The sequence below is a fragment of the Spea bombifrons genome, chromosome 1 (genome assembly GCF_027358695.1).
Source record: "Spea bombifrons isolate aSpeBom1 chromosome 1, aSpeBom1.2.pri, whole genome shotgun sequence".
NCBI classification, from domain to species: Eukaryota; Metazoa; Chordata; class Amphibia; order Anura; family Pelobatidae; genus Spea; species Spea bombifrons.
This window is the reverse complement of record NC_071087.1, coordinates 136,214,819-136,231,664: the sequence shown is the minus strand read 5'-3', so window position 1 is coordinate 136,231,664 and position 16,846 is coordinate 136,214,819. Positions and strand designations below refer to the sequence as shown.

At 34.4% G+C, this 16,846-nt stretch overlaps 1 protein-coding gene across 2 annotated transcripts in view; it reads right to left on the bottom strand.

The window, feature by feature from the left end:
• Positions 1–6,125: 6,125 nt before the first annotated feature.
• EFNA5 (ephrin A5) overlaps positions 6,126–16,846 on the bottom strand; it is a 185,306-nt gene continuing 174,585 nt past the window's right edge. Inside the window, exons 3-5 of one of the 2 annotated variants that reach the window (XM_053474443.1) lie at positions 11,292–11,357; positions 10,781–10,861; positions 6,126–6,538 (exon numbers count right to left, since the gene is read on the bottom strand). In XM_053474443.1, the coding sequence (XP_053330418.1) occupies positions 6,417–6,538; positions 10,781–10,861; positions 11,292–11,357 (269 nt within the window). In that variant the 3' untranslated portion in view covers positions 6,126–6,416. The remainder of the gene's footprint in view (positions 6,539–10,780; positions 10,862–11,291; positions 11,358–16,846) is intronic. The other variant, XM_053474448.1, reaches the window with a different exon arrangement.

The following is a 16,846-nucleotide window of genomic DNA, read 5'->3' as shown; positions in this document are numbered from 1 at the left end:
AACCAAAAAGTGTGTAGCCAAATGGCTCTGCACATGAAAACACTCTGAAATGCAAGGGGGAACTGACAGCGATAAAGGTCATATAAAAAGGAGCATTCATGTCTAAAAAAAACTTAAAGACATAAAGAAAAATATGTGTATTCTATAAAACAGATAGTAAAGACTCAGATTGAAAGGCTGACCTGTCATAACTGTGAAACCCACAGAAACAGATAAGAAACAATCGGCCCATCTAAAAATCTAATTAAAAATTAAACCTGTCTCTCACCCTCTAATTCTAGGCTGGAACCTCTAACATTTCTCCTCCTTAGAGATAAACTTCTGTATTTTCTAAATCTATTTATGTATTTAAATGTTTCTATAACATTTCTCTTCTCTAAGGCAGGCAGGTTTAAATAAAGAATGTAAAAAATAATAATTTGAGTAAGTTTTCCCGTCACATTTATGAAAAGTAGCTATTTGGCACAGCCCATCTAACTGACTTTGCCAACTGTCATCAGTATTGTGACTAGAGCTTAAAGTTTCCTTTGCAAAGAAAATAGTGTGCAAATGGGCCAAAAATGATTCGGACTAATTTTTCATTTTGTTTTCGGCTCATTCATTTTCCTGTACGGCCAAAATTTTGGGGACATTTTTAATTCAAAATTCATTGCCCATTCACTCTCAATCATTCTCTTACACTCTTACACTCTCTCACACTCTCTAAATCGTGAGAGGACATCACGGTGAGCACTGTCATTTTGCACTCACTTAAACTCAGGGCAACATTTTGGCGTAGGTCCTCACCGGGTTATGTCCACTTAGATGCAGACCAAGATAGAAGATTGCAGATTGTAGATAAAAGTAAAAAATGTAGAAGAAGACATTTTTTGGCCAATCCAGAAGTAGTTAGCTGAGAAGGTAGAGAATGAGAACGAGAATCAGAGTGTGACTGAGATAGTGGGAGTGAATGTGGACCCACAAATTTCAGAGCCTTTTGCTTAGTTTGTGTCCAAGTAGTGAGGGATCTGGCCTAGTTTTCGGGGCTTTGTATGAATCACAGAATATACCAAAATTGGGTAAATTTGCAATTCGTACAAATCCGAATGCACAAGTCTACTGGTTACTATAAAATTAGAATAAAATAACAGTTAAAACATAACTATTTGATCGCTAAACAACATTAAAAAAAATACATGTAAAATGGCAGGCTTCTCATCAGTCTTGTTGCTCCATTCTAAGCTACCCTGCTGCATAAGAACTCTTCATTTCAACAAAACAATGGTGAAAACTCAATTTCAGCTCCATTGGGGTTGTAGGCAGTACTACCATGGAAAGTATATTTTATGTTTGTTTATACATACTGCTGTGTCTAATGCCTCTGCACATCTGCTTATAATCTGTAAATGAACATCTTAAGTTGAAAATAATGGCTTTCATTATATAGTGATAACTCAGACAAAAGGCTCTGACTTACAATGCCATGCTTTACAAAAGGTTAATAACCCAGAGGGTTCATTACTTAAACTGACAATAAATGACTATCTAGGCACGCATTTAAAAAGTCCTGGCGATATGTGTAACACTTTTAAAGCTGTACATATGCCATGTAGGCATTTAAAGGGACAATAGCACCCTTTTCATTTCATTGCTTTCCCTCCTTCAGTGAAACAAGCAACAAGCAAAATGTTGCGTTTCACTCGCAAACACCATTAGCTTTGTATTCTACCACTTTCTGATGGGCGACACTGCCAGCGTAAGTTTAAACATTTTTCCCCATTAACGGTGTGTGTGTAATGCACCTTATATACATTAAACACATTATTGAGTCATCCTTCTTCTCCCCAAAACTCTAAAAACTAATTTTGTATGTTTTTCATACTGAGTAGTATGCTTTCTATTATGTTTCTAAATACATAACACACATGAAGTACACAGAGTACTTTTAGATGTTTTCCTCCATAGTATAGTGGGGTGAAATTAGACTTCCCCTTTAAGAGTAGCTCTGTCCACCTCTGTTTTTTTTTTTTTTCATGTTCTGTGTACTTTCACACATTTTGCACATTATACATCTGATCCTGTCCCACTTTGTTTTATACAATTCACCAGCTTTCACAACGTTTGTTATAGTAGGAAATACAGTATGGTAGTGTTTATGAGAAGGATCACCCAGAATATAAAACTAGTAGCACTGCTGACATCATGAACATTGCCATAAAGAATCAGCTTGGAGCAGGCAAGGTCACCCAAAAACTTCCAGAACTGCACATAACGGAAGTTTGTTGGAGCAAAATGTAATAAAACAAAGCGATTGTCAATGCTAATCTGCATTGCAGCATGTAGAACTCTATATAATGCTCAAGGAGAAACTTTTTTCCATGGTACATCCTCATTATAGTGTAACAAATATCCACATGTATTGTGTTGATTGATTTTTGATTGGTAAATGATATTTCTCTCTAACAATATAAACTAATGCAAATGAAAAAAAACAACACGTAAATAAAACAATGAAACATTTTATTTTTTTTATTTAAGTTTAATTGTACGGACACGTGTATATACAAATACAGTTTTTTTTTTTTTACATTTTCTTTTAAATTCATATAATGTAAGCATTTCAAAACAGCACTCAAGGAATAGGAAGTGCAAAGCAGGGAAGTACAAGAACAGGACCACACTGAGCTGGACTCTCTTACCCAGATGCACACATAATGAGTGATTTCAATGAGATGGCAAGAGTAAGTATGGAAAGCGTTTTTTGAGGACTGATGGGTAACTCTCGACATGCCAGCACAGACAATGGCAGTAAGCGTATCATAAGGAGATCTGTCTCTGATCTGAATTATGTGGGGGTAAATGCCTGGGGAAAACTCAGCAATGCCAAAAGTAGAACAGATCTGCCCATTCACTGCTTGGGAGGATAAAGACAGAGCAGAAGTAACAGAAAAGGGTCGAAATAAAAACAAGTAACCACGAGAAGATGATAACCAAGACAGAGTACACGTCTTGTAAGAGCTACCAAAACAAGCAATACAATGTTAAACAGAGGTTCGAACCACAAGGCCCGTGTCTTTAACAATAATAAAAAATTAAAATGAAAATACGTGATGTCTAATTACCTATCATTAAGTGATGCCTGGAAAACAAAGACTTTTTTTGTTTTATTTTTCTCTTTTCGGACATGAAAATAGTGTCATCTTATTGTCACATGGCTTATAAGCATGTGAAAAAAAACAACCATCAGAAAATGAACTCTCCCCCTATCCAAATCAACCAAAACATGTCTGCATCCCCTACACTCCCTTGAACCAACCTGCCAAAAATACACAGGGTTCTAATATCAGACCTATAAACATTTAGTACAAAACATTGATAATTATGTGTTGTGTTGTCCTGGGTCATGAGTGAGGTCTTGTGAGTGAGTGTGTTTCACAGACGAATCTTGTAAGCTGCTTTGTCACAGCAAAATGTGATACTTCCAGGCTCCTTCTAATAACAGGTATGACTTCTGTGGCCTGAAAGTCTAATGTATTCACTTACAAAAGACATAAGAATTGAATTAATACTTTATTATCAAACACTATATACAACATAGGTTGCTAATAATACAGAATTTAAAGAATGTATTTTTTGTTGTTTTTTTTTTTCTTCTTATATTCTTTGCCATCCAAGAAGGTACAGTACAAAACAATATTCTAATGTTCAATATTCTAATGAAATGTCACCTTGTGTTTTAAAGGATACACAGTATCCACCAAACCTACTGATGCGTATTCCTCTGCTGAAAGTTGCAAAGCCATTGGCAACCAGGGAAACGGGCATAATAAAATACCCTACCTGGGCCTTTGTAGTTTTATTGGGAGAAAAAAAAGAAGGAGAGAAATGAGATGGGTATAAAAAAGAGAGAGATAAAGCCAAATATATTTAATTTGAGTTAGTCCCTCAGTATTCAAGTGCAATGAACGGCTTCATTTTTCACCCCACCGTCCATCAGAAAATTAGGAATTCTTATTTAACATGAGATTAAAAAAAAAATTCTAAAAGAGCTCCATTATTTACTGTAGTCTCTAGTTGGATTGTAATCTGGTTTTCACTGCCACCCCTCGACCTGACCATTTTAGTTATAATTACAGCATTATCAACACTCATTAAAAATATGTAGCGTGAAGATTATACATTTTTAGCATTTGACAGAACTGTGAGTCTGCTTTTGTGTTTAGTGCTTTATCGAGCCGCAATAAAAATGAAAATAATCCTAAAAACCCACTTTTCTAAAGCAAAGTTAAGGCAGATAAACCATTACCAATGCAAATGTTCTAGTTGCTCCTATTAAATCAGTATGTTGTATTAAAGCTAAGACATTAACCATGAATAAATCTTATTTTAAAACAATTATACATTATTTATTCTGTTCATTTTTGCATAATTTGTTGTTAATGGGTTAAAACGTGTTCTATGTCTGTATTGATGGATGTGCATTTGAACATTACTTATCCTGGTTTACCTTTCTGTACTGACACTTAGCATATCGTAGTGTAAAGAAATAGTACAATATGAACAAAGCCTATTATTGACCAAGAAGCCTGCAAGACAGGTGATACAGACTTCGACAGTATTGATAATTTCTTAGGTTATTTTTGCAATGCATAATTCTGTGCTTTATTTTAGTTTATTTTATATATGATGTAAAAAAAAAATTGCATAATACTATTTTCTAGGTGAAAGTAAACCAAAGCGAATGGTTTTTTTTGTTTTTTTTATTCCATTTTCCAATTCATCTCATTGGAAAATGCATTATTTTGACAGTCAAAAATATTGGTTGCTAACTATGATTATTTTACTTCTGATGGCTATATCATATTTTTTTTTTTATAAATATATTAAACATATATTTTTATTATTATTTTTGACTTTTTTTAAACATAATCACAGTTAGTTAAAATGTTTTATTATTTATTTCTTACAGCGTTCGTTCATTGAGTTGCGTGTTTCTGGTGTCCAAACAGATGAAGAACAATTGATGAATATTTTCTTCAGAGCCATATTTGCTCTGATTTCATTACAAAGAAATCTCAACTAACAACCTCTGTACGTGGACGTTCTTTTTAAGACATGACATCGTATTACTTAAGGAGGTTATTTCACATTCGTAGGCTCATCGATATCCATTTGATGGGACAAGAACTTATCCATCCTCTAAATAAACTATTTCATGTACCAGTTGATTCCTTTAAAAAAAGTCCATTAGTATCTTTGGGAACTGATTCCACTTACTGCTTTGCAAAAAAGAAAATGAAATAGAACAATCTACAGGTACCCTGCAGCGCTGCATAACTTGGTTGAATTGCCAGTGAAGGCCACGAAATGTAAGCACAATTCTCAAAGAAATCCAAATCACAGAACTCACGACTATCAGTGTACAAATGTTTATAGTTGTGTCCAAAGAAACATATAAGGTTATGTATAAGAAACTATAAGAAACTCAAGCCAGGCGTAAATAAATCCAGTACTATGAAACGCTTCATTGTAGATGTCCTTAGTAAGTATAGTCAACCAGAGCAGTTCTGTTGATGTCTCCAGCGGAGTTCACACTTTAAAGCAAGGTCACTTACTAAACAAAGTTATTGTCAGTTTATACAATAGTACCAAAACCAAAAAGTAGCACCTCAAAAATCTATTTCTGGTAGTGGTCTGCAACTTTAGTAAATAGTGAAGCTCACTGCAAGGGTGCTGACGTCTCTAGGTAAAATAAAAACAAAACAACACTATCTATTGTAGCGTGATAATCTGAAACCATTTCTGATTAAACCTTAGTGCAGGCAAGTTTACTCAGGAAAGTCACGGGGTGATGCCTTTTTTCCTCAGATAATGTTCACCCACAAGCATCCATGGAAAATGATGTAAGTGACTTTACCAGGTCCCCCTATGATTATAGCAGTTTTACGTTTGGGTTGGTTGTAACAACATTCTGAGAGAATATGAAAAAAAAAAATTCTGATTTTTTTGATTCTTTTTTTTTGTTGATGAGTTCCAAATTTTTTCTTTAATGACCACCAAAACATTTCATCGTTAAACATATAACAATAAGCCGAAATGATTGCAAAGGGAAAATATTCACTAGTGTCGTTATTCAAATTTTGGCATTTTTATCAGAAGTTTTCCTTTTTTTTTTCTTCTTTGTTTTTGTAAATTTTTTTTCAGTCCTGGAACAATAACGAACAGCAAAATTATAGTATATATGAACTAAATATTCATGTGAAAATCATGGCCATTTGAGACTGGGAATAGAAATAAAAATAAAAAACGTTTAAAAAAAAAAAAAAGCTGAAAAAATAATAATCATATAAAGTTCCTTTCTCGGGTGAAGCAGTTAGGTGGATCTTTGATGTTTCCAGACCCTGATGTTGTGGAGCTCTTCTGTACAGTATTCTGTGCTATAATGTCAAAAGCATGGCCAGAAGAAACAGTAGGGTTGTCAAAAGCCAATTTGGTATCCGTGGTCCTGTTGCTGCATTGTCACCACGGGACGGCTCAGCTGATTCATGAACTGTGTCATCTGTTCAAATACAAAATAAACATCCCATGAAGACTTTTTATCATTATAACATAGCTTTAAAACTCAGCTGGTCAAACCATTTCATTATATATATATATAGGAACCCAGAAACTGAACTTCACTCATTTGATGGAAGAAACTGGTTACATATCAAAGCTCTGATAATAACGGTTTATACATTGTGGTTAAATGTTAAATACATTTCAAACTAAATCATTTACCAGCCCAAATAAATATATAATAAATAAGATACTCAAAATAACCTTAAAATGAAATTGTTTTATTACATCATAATTTTAGGTCAATTAAGCTGCCGTGTTTGCAATGCTTTATATATGGAAAATATTTTAAAATATGTATAAGAAAAAATAAACTTTCATTAAAGAATATTAAAATAATTTAATTTTAAAGACAACTTTGTAGACAGTTTTTGAGAATATATATATATATATATATATATATATATATATACATACATACATACATATAAGTGTGTGTATGTATGCAGACATAAAGCATAGAAAACCAATCGATAACCACACTCTTGTACCACGATTCACAATAACATAATTAGAATGTTATCATGTGGCCATGCACATACTTGTGCTTAATTACCTATGCAGAAGAGCAAGTCCTAGTATTTGAAATAGCAGGGATTTCACAGTTTGTTTCATTTAAGTATGTTAGAAAAAAAAACTAAAAATGTCCACTAAAAGACACTATTTGTATTAGTAATGCTCATATATGCATCCTTAGACCAATTATAAAGTACTTTTACTACCGATACATCATCCTAGTTATAAGAAGCTTCTATAAAGCTTTCAGAAGACTTTCTTTCATCAAATGCTTAGCTATTTCATATGCTCTTTATAAATTTGAGAAAACTAATACTGCTACTTCTGGCGCTTAATGCAGTCAAGAAGTTAATTACCTTGAAAATGTATTATACACCATGTGTGATGTGGGCCCCCTACTGGCAAGTTAGAGAATATACAAATATCACATGTTAACGCAAAAAGCTTAGAAATTCTAAAACCAAATCTAAATGAGTTAAGTCTAAATAATTAGTCTAAATGATAAAGACCGGTTATAACGGTAGATATAGCATTAAAGAAAATCCATTGTTTGAATGTTTGATATTGTGTTATATGTACTGATATTCAATTTTGCTTCTCGCCTTATGTCCTAGTAAGGTACTTAATAAATAAATCAAATTGCACCTGTTTAATATTGTGAAACTATCAAAACTTTTAAAGAACTGAAACATTTTAAAACAATTAATTTAATTAGAATATGGTTACATATAGTGGATGAATCCATCTAAATTCCAATGTCAACTAATGGACACAATTTTGAGTGGAGATATAAAAACAATTCTGACCAGTAATGCATTCGCATCACCAAAAAAATGTATATTCAGTTCTCCAATCTCCACTAACGAAGAGTGCCCCAGGCGAAACAAATAAAAATGAATGGCAAAATCCCCCAAGATTTGTAGCGGCTATAGATTGATGGGTGTTAGTGTGAGTGTGAGGAGTGACAGTAACAGTGTTGAAGCTGAGATTAAGACTCATTTACCATACAGAAAGTGTCAGTAGTGTAGTGCAGAATATTGGGGTGAATTGGAAAAGCTGTACAAGTATAATTCATTTTATTGACTTACTGGGACTGCAGCAGAGGTTTTTTCCCCCTTTTTATACAATTGATTTATTCATTTTTGGGCTGGTTTTCAATGCAAAAATAAAAGTGTTCCCATGTTTCTATTACCTTCTACCTTAGCAATACACTTATACTTCCAACAAAACTTTTTATTTTTGGACAACATAAAACAATAAATCATTAATATTGGTGACAAATTAGGCCGAGCAGGGCACAGGACTGTGCAATGCGTGCAGTGTGTTTTAGTTCTTGAAATACTGTTTCTGAACGGGGTTTAAGACAGTTGCACATTTACACTAGCAGCAAAATCTCTGGTTTGTGCACAACACAAAACAATAAATCATTAATAATGGTGATATATTAGGCAGGGCAGGGGACTGTGCAGTGCGGGCACTTTGCGTAGCGTGCTTTAGGTCTTGAAATACTATTCCTGAATTGGGTTTAAGACAGTTTTATGTTTCTGCTATCAGGAAAACTTCTAGTTTGTGAACAACACAAAATAATAAATCATTAACAAAGGTGGCAAGTTAGCCAGGGGACTTTTTCCCATTTTTATAGTCAATTTGGAAATGTTTGTGGAACAGAATAGTTCCAATTTTCATGGACTGGCTGGGTGTAGGCGTGTATGAAAAAGTAGTCAAATGACCCCTGGTATACCAGTCCCAAGTAGGCACTGTGCCCTGCCTACTCTGAAGGATCAATTATTTGAGTTTTTTGAATATTAAAGAAATTCAGTCCTCCACTAAGTAGCTTGATTTGTCTTTTGTCTGTGCCTGCACTGTGCCCCATCCTGCCCCTTTTGCTGCTGCAGCTCAATCTCCTTCCTTACGCTGAGGGATACATTTTTTAATTGTTTGAATGTTGAGGAAATTCAGTCCTGTGCCAAGTAGCTGGATGCCCATGCTTGTCCTGTGCCCTGCCTCTGCCGCTGTGGCTCAATCTCCTTCTTTACCCTGAGGAATCAATTTCTTATTTTTTTGCTTATTGGGGTAACTCAGTCCTAAACCAAGTAGCTGGATGTGTCTGTATGCTTGTGCCTGCCCTGTGCCCTGACCCGCCCTGTCTATGTTACTGCTGCACCTCAATCTACTTCCTTTCTCTGGTGGATCAATTCTTCTTCTAATGTTAAGAAAAAAGTACACTTTCATATAGAATTTTTGCATTTCTATTATATGTTTATTAAATTGCATATCATATGTTTCTAACCCTGTAACCAGCGCACACCTAAGTTACTTGTACCATATCGTTTTCTCTATCCTTGAGGGCAACATGGAAGGTTGCTGCAGTTGTCTCATTTTCTTTTTATTTTTCTCTATCTAATTGTATCACTATTTTTTTTATACACAATTTGTAAGTAAAAGGTGAGTCCAGAAGGTGTCAGGTCAGGGGCCTTGCCTTCAGGAGCACCCCCGAATATAATTTTCAAAAAAAAAAAAAAGCGCTCAGAATTTTGTCCTAACATCTAGTTTATATATAAAACAAGGAAATTGCAGAGGTTCTATTTTAACTGCTTTTCTGACTGGTTTAGAATTGTAGACATATGATTCTGATATATCAAAATGTCTAAAAGACTTCTTATGCACACTGCTCTATAAATTAGCAGCCTGAGATAACAAAACCTGCTACAGCAAGTGGGAAATATCACAACCAAATGTGAAACGTTGGGAAATACGCATTTAAACACAGTTAAAGTATTTTGGCCTCTATATTACAAGCCTGTTTGGCTATGCTTGGGTCATGAGATGGATGTTAACAGTAATATTGTTTGCAAGATAATCATTATTAGATTTATTACATATATATACATTATATATATATAGATATATATAGATATATATAAAATGTTAGAAGCTAGGACATCTACCTAGAAATATCGAACACTTTGAAAACATGTATACATTAGTATTGTTAACTGCTCGTTAATATAAAGTTTTTATTCTCTATATTTTTCTTCTTAAATGTTGATGAAGCAATAATGCATGTTTTCTTCTAATGTCACATGTCTAGTATATGTGTATGGTAATGTATTTATAGTTAATTATGCACTGCATTTACTAATTGTCCTATTTTCTTAAGACACGGTCACTAGAATAACTGACATCAAATGCACAGACTTTAAAAATGTAAAAGTGCACTGAACTATATTTAGCAGACATGCTTTCGTGTGATGTAGACAGTGAAACACGTGTCATAAAATACATTGTAAATAAATGTTGATCTGAAAAGTTACAAAAAAAAAACCAAACTCTTTGCTGTACAGTTACAAAAAACACTATACTCATTTCCATGCAAGACATCGGGATTTGACGTTCGCGGTTTATTTTTGTAGAAGCGATGTTTCATCAAAAACACTTAACACCACTAGTACAAACACAACACGAAAAAAAGCAACAGCGTGTCTCTCATGCATTTAACAAACACACTGAAGAAGTGAAGTTTAACATGACCACAAGACAGCAGCACGAAGCAAAGAAAAAGCAAGCATCTACGTCATGCAACGCATGCACATACTGAAAAAACCCAGAAGCACCAAAGGAAAGAAAACATTGGTTAAAAAAAGAGAGATTCTCTAAGCATACTAACCTGCTGGTTCTAATGAATTTTCTACTTTCTCGTTAACATCGAAAACACGGTCATGAACACCTACAGTTTTCAAACAGCTGTCTATAATAAAAATAGAGATAACAGCCAAATATGTTAGTGAGATCTCTTAAATTCCGCCACTTCTTTATATGTATTTTTTTTAACTATTCTTTCTTATTTTTTGTCTTTTTTTTTAATTTTATTTTTATTATTCTTTTTTTTAGCTTATTTGTTTTGCCCTGATCTACAGGGCGCTTTTCCAACAGCCCGATTGATTTTTCCATTAACTAGACACGTAAAACAAGAGAAACAACAAGTTAGCAACTGGAATGTACTTAACAATGCTGAATGAAGAATGATTAGAAAAATATGATGCAAACTAAACCACAAATGTCGAGAACAATGTTACCACACAAGGCTTAAACAGTAAAAAATTTGAATGCTGTTAACCATGGCACACAGTAACATGCATCTCAGAGCCACCCTTTGAAGCGCAAGAAAGAAAACTTACTTGGTGGTCGAACATAAACTTTGAGCTTCAAGCAGGATCTTCTTCCATTATCTGGAATTGCAGAAGCTAAAAAAACAAAGATACAGATAATGCGTTTACTATGGGTCTTCAAGCTTTTATTATTCATTGTAAACTGAGATAAGTAGACTAGAAGAGTGAACGGTTTTGCTGTTCAATTCTATGTTGCCATGTTTCCATCTGGAGTCTAGTCCCAAGGAGTCTATGTAAATTGCTAATGTTAGGAGACTTAATTTGGGGATTTTTTTACTAAAAGTAGAGTTGATGGATATGAGTCCGCAGAAAGAGTTGTGGTTTCAGCTTCCTCACTTCATTAGTCATTATGATGGGCCAACATTGTCAAGTTTCTCCAGCAACAAGGTCTGAGCCAGCCCTGTTTAAAACAGTAGTTCAATGGGTGAGGAAACTTTTAAGAAATCTCATCATATGTTATACAAGACCAACAAGGACTTCCTTCCAAAGAAGGTCCCTAAGGTTGGACTTTCAAAATATTTAGTCAAGTCAAGGTGTTGGGACCACAACTTCCTGTCTACGCTCCCTAGTGAACAGATCCCAATATTTCTCAGCTATACACAGTGACTATGTAACTTTACAATCATGTTTACAGTACACATCAAGACACTTAGTTATCCTGTGTGTTTGATATATGTGTTTAAAAAGCATCGCTGCCTCAGTTGGAGAAAACGTATCCACAAAATGTGACGCAGAACATGCCAGATAGTAGAATGCACTGATAATCACAATCTAACTCCTGGATTTATAGTTAAGACACTATATATTTTATTTAAGTTGTATACTAACAAAATTGAAATGTTGATTGTTTTTCAATATTGAGACTTCATCTTAAAATCTAGGAATTTGTTTCCCTTTTCCCAAACTCAGCTGTTTTTTGTAATGAAACGTGTACGAACATTAAAAATTCAGCATCCCATTATGTTCGCCAGAGGCAATATTTTTCCGTTTGCGTAAGTTAGAGAAAAAAAAAAATTGTGAGCTGAGCTAAGCTCCTTTCCCTGTAGTATTTCTAAATATGTGATATAGCCTCTAATGCAAAACTACTTGATTATGTAAAGTTAGTTATGATTTTCTCATTTTGGGGGAAAAAAAACAACATTCTATAAATGAATGGCACCCAAAAAATGTTCATTAAACGCCACAGTTATTAGGGATCCAGATAATAATGCCTATATTTGCACCCTTACGGGTTCGATCAGTCCGATAGGATGATGGGGATCGTTCGCTTGTTGTGGCGGACGTAAGCAAAGAATATTTAAGTGATGACCTGCCGTAAGCTTTGCTTGCTTTACTTTACCTGGTTTTGAACACATTTTTGCTTATATGAATAAATTAGAATATTATAACTCAATTTAAACAAAATACATATGATACCATGTTACCTGAAAAGAGCGACCGCACACAGGGCTTGCTTGTTATTCTTGTGTGTGTTATAACAATTAATAAAGTACTATGTGACCTAAGGGTTAAATAGTTGTGGTATCTTTTATCTTTTAATATCCACGTTATAGAAATAAAGCTCAAAGAAACCCTAACCGTAAACTGAATAACAAAACGAATTTACCATAAGATTTTTAATCATCATAATGCATGCTGTATATTATGTAAGGAGTATCGGACGGCCATTTGCAAAAAAAAAAAAACAAATATCCTAAACAAAATAGCTTTTTGTTCAAATGAATGGATCGCTGGTATTTTTGTAACAGTTCATAATTTTACTTTTTATTTGTATCCATCGCAAGCGTTATATCGTAACATTGTTGTAGCACGGTTTGATTTATATAAAGATCATTACAACAGTAACAGCTCTGATCGTGTTTAACTGCCGATGCATATTTAATGTGCTTTCACCTAATATGCTGCAATTATTTAAGTAAGCAAAATGCCTCTTAAAGTTGCGGTCTAGCATGAGCCCTCTGACGTGTTAAGCAGATAAACCTAAGCAGATTTGTCATATTATCGATTTTCTTAGCTAATCGCGTTAAAACGATATACTAGAAAGATGTTTTTAAAAAAGTCTTTCCAGTTTTATTAACATAAATAATTATTGTCTGCTTTTTGTCACATGATAATTAAGCATTCCCTGAACTATTATAAATAAGTTAACATTTAAATGATTAGGAATCATTTTTGGCGAGAGTTTCTGTATTGATTTATGTATCTAATTCTGCGTTTAGTCATGGAAAATGTTCAGTTCTGTAAAAATAGGTGGAACAGCAACTTTAATTTATGATAACTCCTATATTTTGGTTGTTCCATTTGTCTGTTTTTGACCTTTAAGTCCAATAGTTTTTACACTTTCCTGTTTGTTATGCAGATCAAGAGGAAGGCAAACATGCCTTGTACAGCAGCCAATGTATGCAAAGCATAATACTCAATCCGTCATTGAATATGAATGCTTCTTAGCAAGCGATATCAAGGTAAGATCATTGTAATTGTTATTTGTTCTGGCAGAAAGGATACTGTATGTATTTATAAAGTATCTTATCATAAATTATTTGCAATGTCAGTGAATTTATAAAAGGACATAAAAACCTCATTTCAAATGTTGTAGCATACATAATATCAATTATAATAAAATGTTATGAATAATGAATATTATTAAAGCAGGTATGTTAAAACCAATGGCATTGAGCTCCAATCCAACTGTTGAAACTCCAACTAGAGTTCCCAATGAATGTCATGCATTTAGTAGAGGGCCACAAATATATTTTTCTATATTCCAATATCATATATATTTTTTTTAATTTATACAAAGGTCCATGTATATGGGCTCTTAATGAGCGGTGAAAACATATTCCTGGTAATTTCTAATATCGTCTTCCTCTTTGGGTTCGTCACAAACATTGTTAAAGCTTTATAAAAAGCCCTGTCCATTGGATGTTCACCATTATGCTACAGCAGATGATGGTTGCAACTGTAATGGTGGCTAAGCTCAACATAGCTAAGCCAATAGTATACCTTATCCCTACCCTGGGATCCAAGAAGAGCTTTGCCGCCTCATACACTGACCTCTTTTCTAAACTAAATGCATTAATAGTGAATTAGGTGCCCCCTCTTCCCAAACACATTCTACTACATATATAAATGAAAAACATGGTTTGTGGAGAATAAGCAGTTGCAAAATCAACCATGGGATGTATGGGAGGTAGGGCATTAAATCAGTGAACCATAAAACATATATAGGTCTATTACTAAATCACTAAAGCGACAGATGATAGGAGAGTTTGCAAGAGAGTTGTGGTTTCAGTTCATTGACTTCACTATACATTTTGAGAGTCCAACTTTAGGTAGCTTCTCTGGAAAGATCTTGACGGCCCTCTAATGCATAGTTAAGTCAATGAAGTTCTTTGAAGTTAGTCACACATTGAACTATACATAAAACAGGGCCAGCCAAGATCTTATTTAAGCACAAACTCAATGGGGTTGGACATTCATAATGGACAGCGAAGCTGTGATACTACAACCTTTGTCCTCTTGAAGACTAAGCTGTCCAAATAAAAATTGACAGCCTAAACATTAGTACTACGTTCCAAAGAAACCCTTCAATATCAGTTATAGGACAAACACACTCACAGATAGGCAAACACGTCTGCTGTTAGAGAGGTTCCCAGTTCCACACTTAGAAAATGTTATACTTGAAAGAAAACAATACACTTTGAGAAGAATGCTTCACGCAGAACACTGTGCATGGTAAACACTCTTAATGTCCATTTAAATTAATCTCATCATACATCGGTATAAGCATTCAGAGTGAATGTCTAATGACATATCCGCTATCCCACAATACACCAGCTCAATGATATTAATGTCCCAATGAATCAGATCAGTATTGGTTTTGACTGATTCAGAGTGAAATTTGATTATCCTTTTGTAATAAGTAAGCAACAAAAATATTTATATTAGACTGATAATAACAAATGACAGTACAGATAAGCCTACATAAAGATGATAAAATCTGATTACAAATATACAAACAAAACAAGTAATGCATAAACATTGGGTTTTTTATAATCACATTTTTTCACAAGTCTAACAGAGAGCTTTTACATATACATATACTCATGGTGTGACTGAGTATGGCTGAATGAGCTTGCGGGGGCTAAATGCAACAAATGACGGAGGGTTAGTAGAGATTAATCACTGAGAGGCTGGAAAAAATCAACCTCGGGAGGGTGGGCAAGTGAACCGAAAAGCCCCATGCTAAATCTTGTGCTTTCCAAAACACACATACAAAAGGAGAAGAGAAAAGTACAAGAAGAGTTCTGCCATCATGTAAAAACCGATTAAATGTCCAGATACTCTAGAATCCCCGGTGGCCGCCCAGGAGTCTCATTAACCAGCTGTGATTCCCAGAGCCTGTTGGAGACGTTTTTAGAGTTTCCAGTTACATTGTTACTAAATTCAATACATGAATTGTTGACGTTACATTGTAATAAATGGTGGTAACATGTTATTACAATAGGACGTCATACAAAATGAAACGAGGGAACAAACCCACTAACAGCAACGTCTGAGGGGGAGAGTGATCCATCATTCTCTGAGCATCTCTCAACTTCTGCGAGTAGCTGTGGAATCAGTCCCAACTGATTTCATTCGACCAGTTTTTTTTTATGCCCTTGAAGGGCACTAGTCATTTTTTTGTGCCACTTAGGAGTAGCGCTTTGGCACAATACCATTTTAATTAAGTTGAATGCATATTTAATATAATATAACACTATGAAACTGTTTTGTCAATGACAAAGGGAATTCCACGCTGCTTGATTCTAGGTAAATATGCTGCGCTGTGATTCCTCCACTACTGTGCATATGTCAGCGATGTCAGTCTGCCTTTTATTTTTCATTTTGTATGTATACATGGAGTCATCATAAAATTGGCGCCGGTTATTGAAGCTCTGCAAAATGGGAAATTATAAAAGTAGATCCAAAGCAGCGCGCACACACCACGTAAAATAGAAAATCGTTTTATAGTCTAACAGTAAAAGGAGATGGGGCAGAAAAATACCTTTTTGAAGGTTTCTGCGGAAAGCCAGATTTAATTATCTCTAATTTCCTTTATTTTATGGGCTTAGATTCTGTGATTGTGCATCCAGAGTTTTTTTCAGAATATATATTATCTAAATGTATAGCTATCATATATATATTTCTATACATCCAGACATTATAGCTGGAAATCAGGGGTTAAGTGCCTGTGTTTTTAAATTGTCTAAGTGACCATGCATGAGTCTTTTCATTGTGTGTTCAAAAGATCATTTCCAGTCTTCTCTGGGGAAGTCTGCCCTCCTATAAGCTAGATCCTTTGTTATGAATATGGAACAGATGGAGATGAATCTATCAGCTCTGCTGGAACAAAAACACTTACAACCAAGCTCTATTAAATACTCTGCTTAGCTCTTTGATACCAGCAGCTCTTTGTGAACCGCTGTGACGTTCTGAATCCATACAAAAAGGAATCCTTATGAAAGCTATATTACTGTACTCTACTAAACACTTTCTGACCCTGCACTGAAACGGTTAAAATA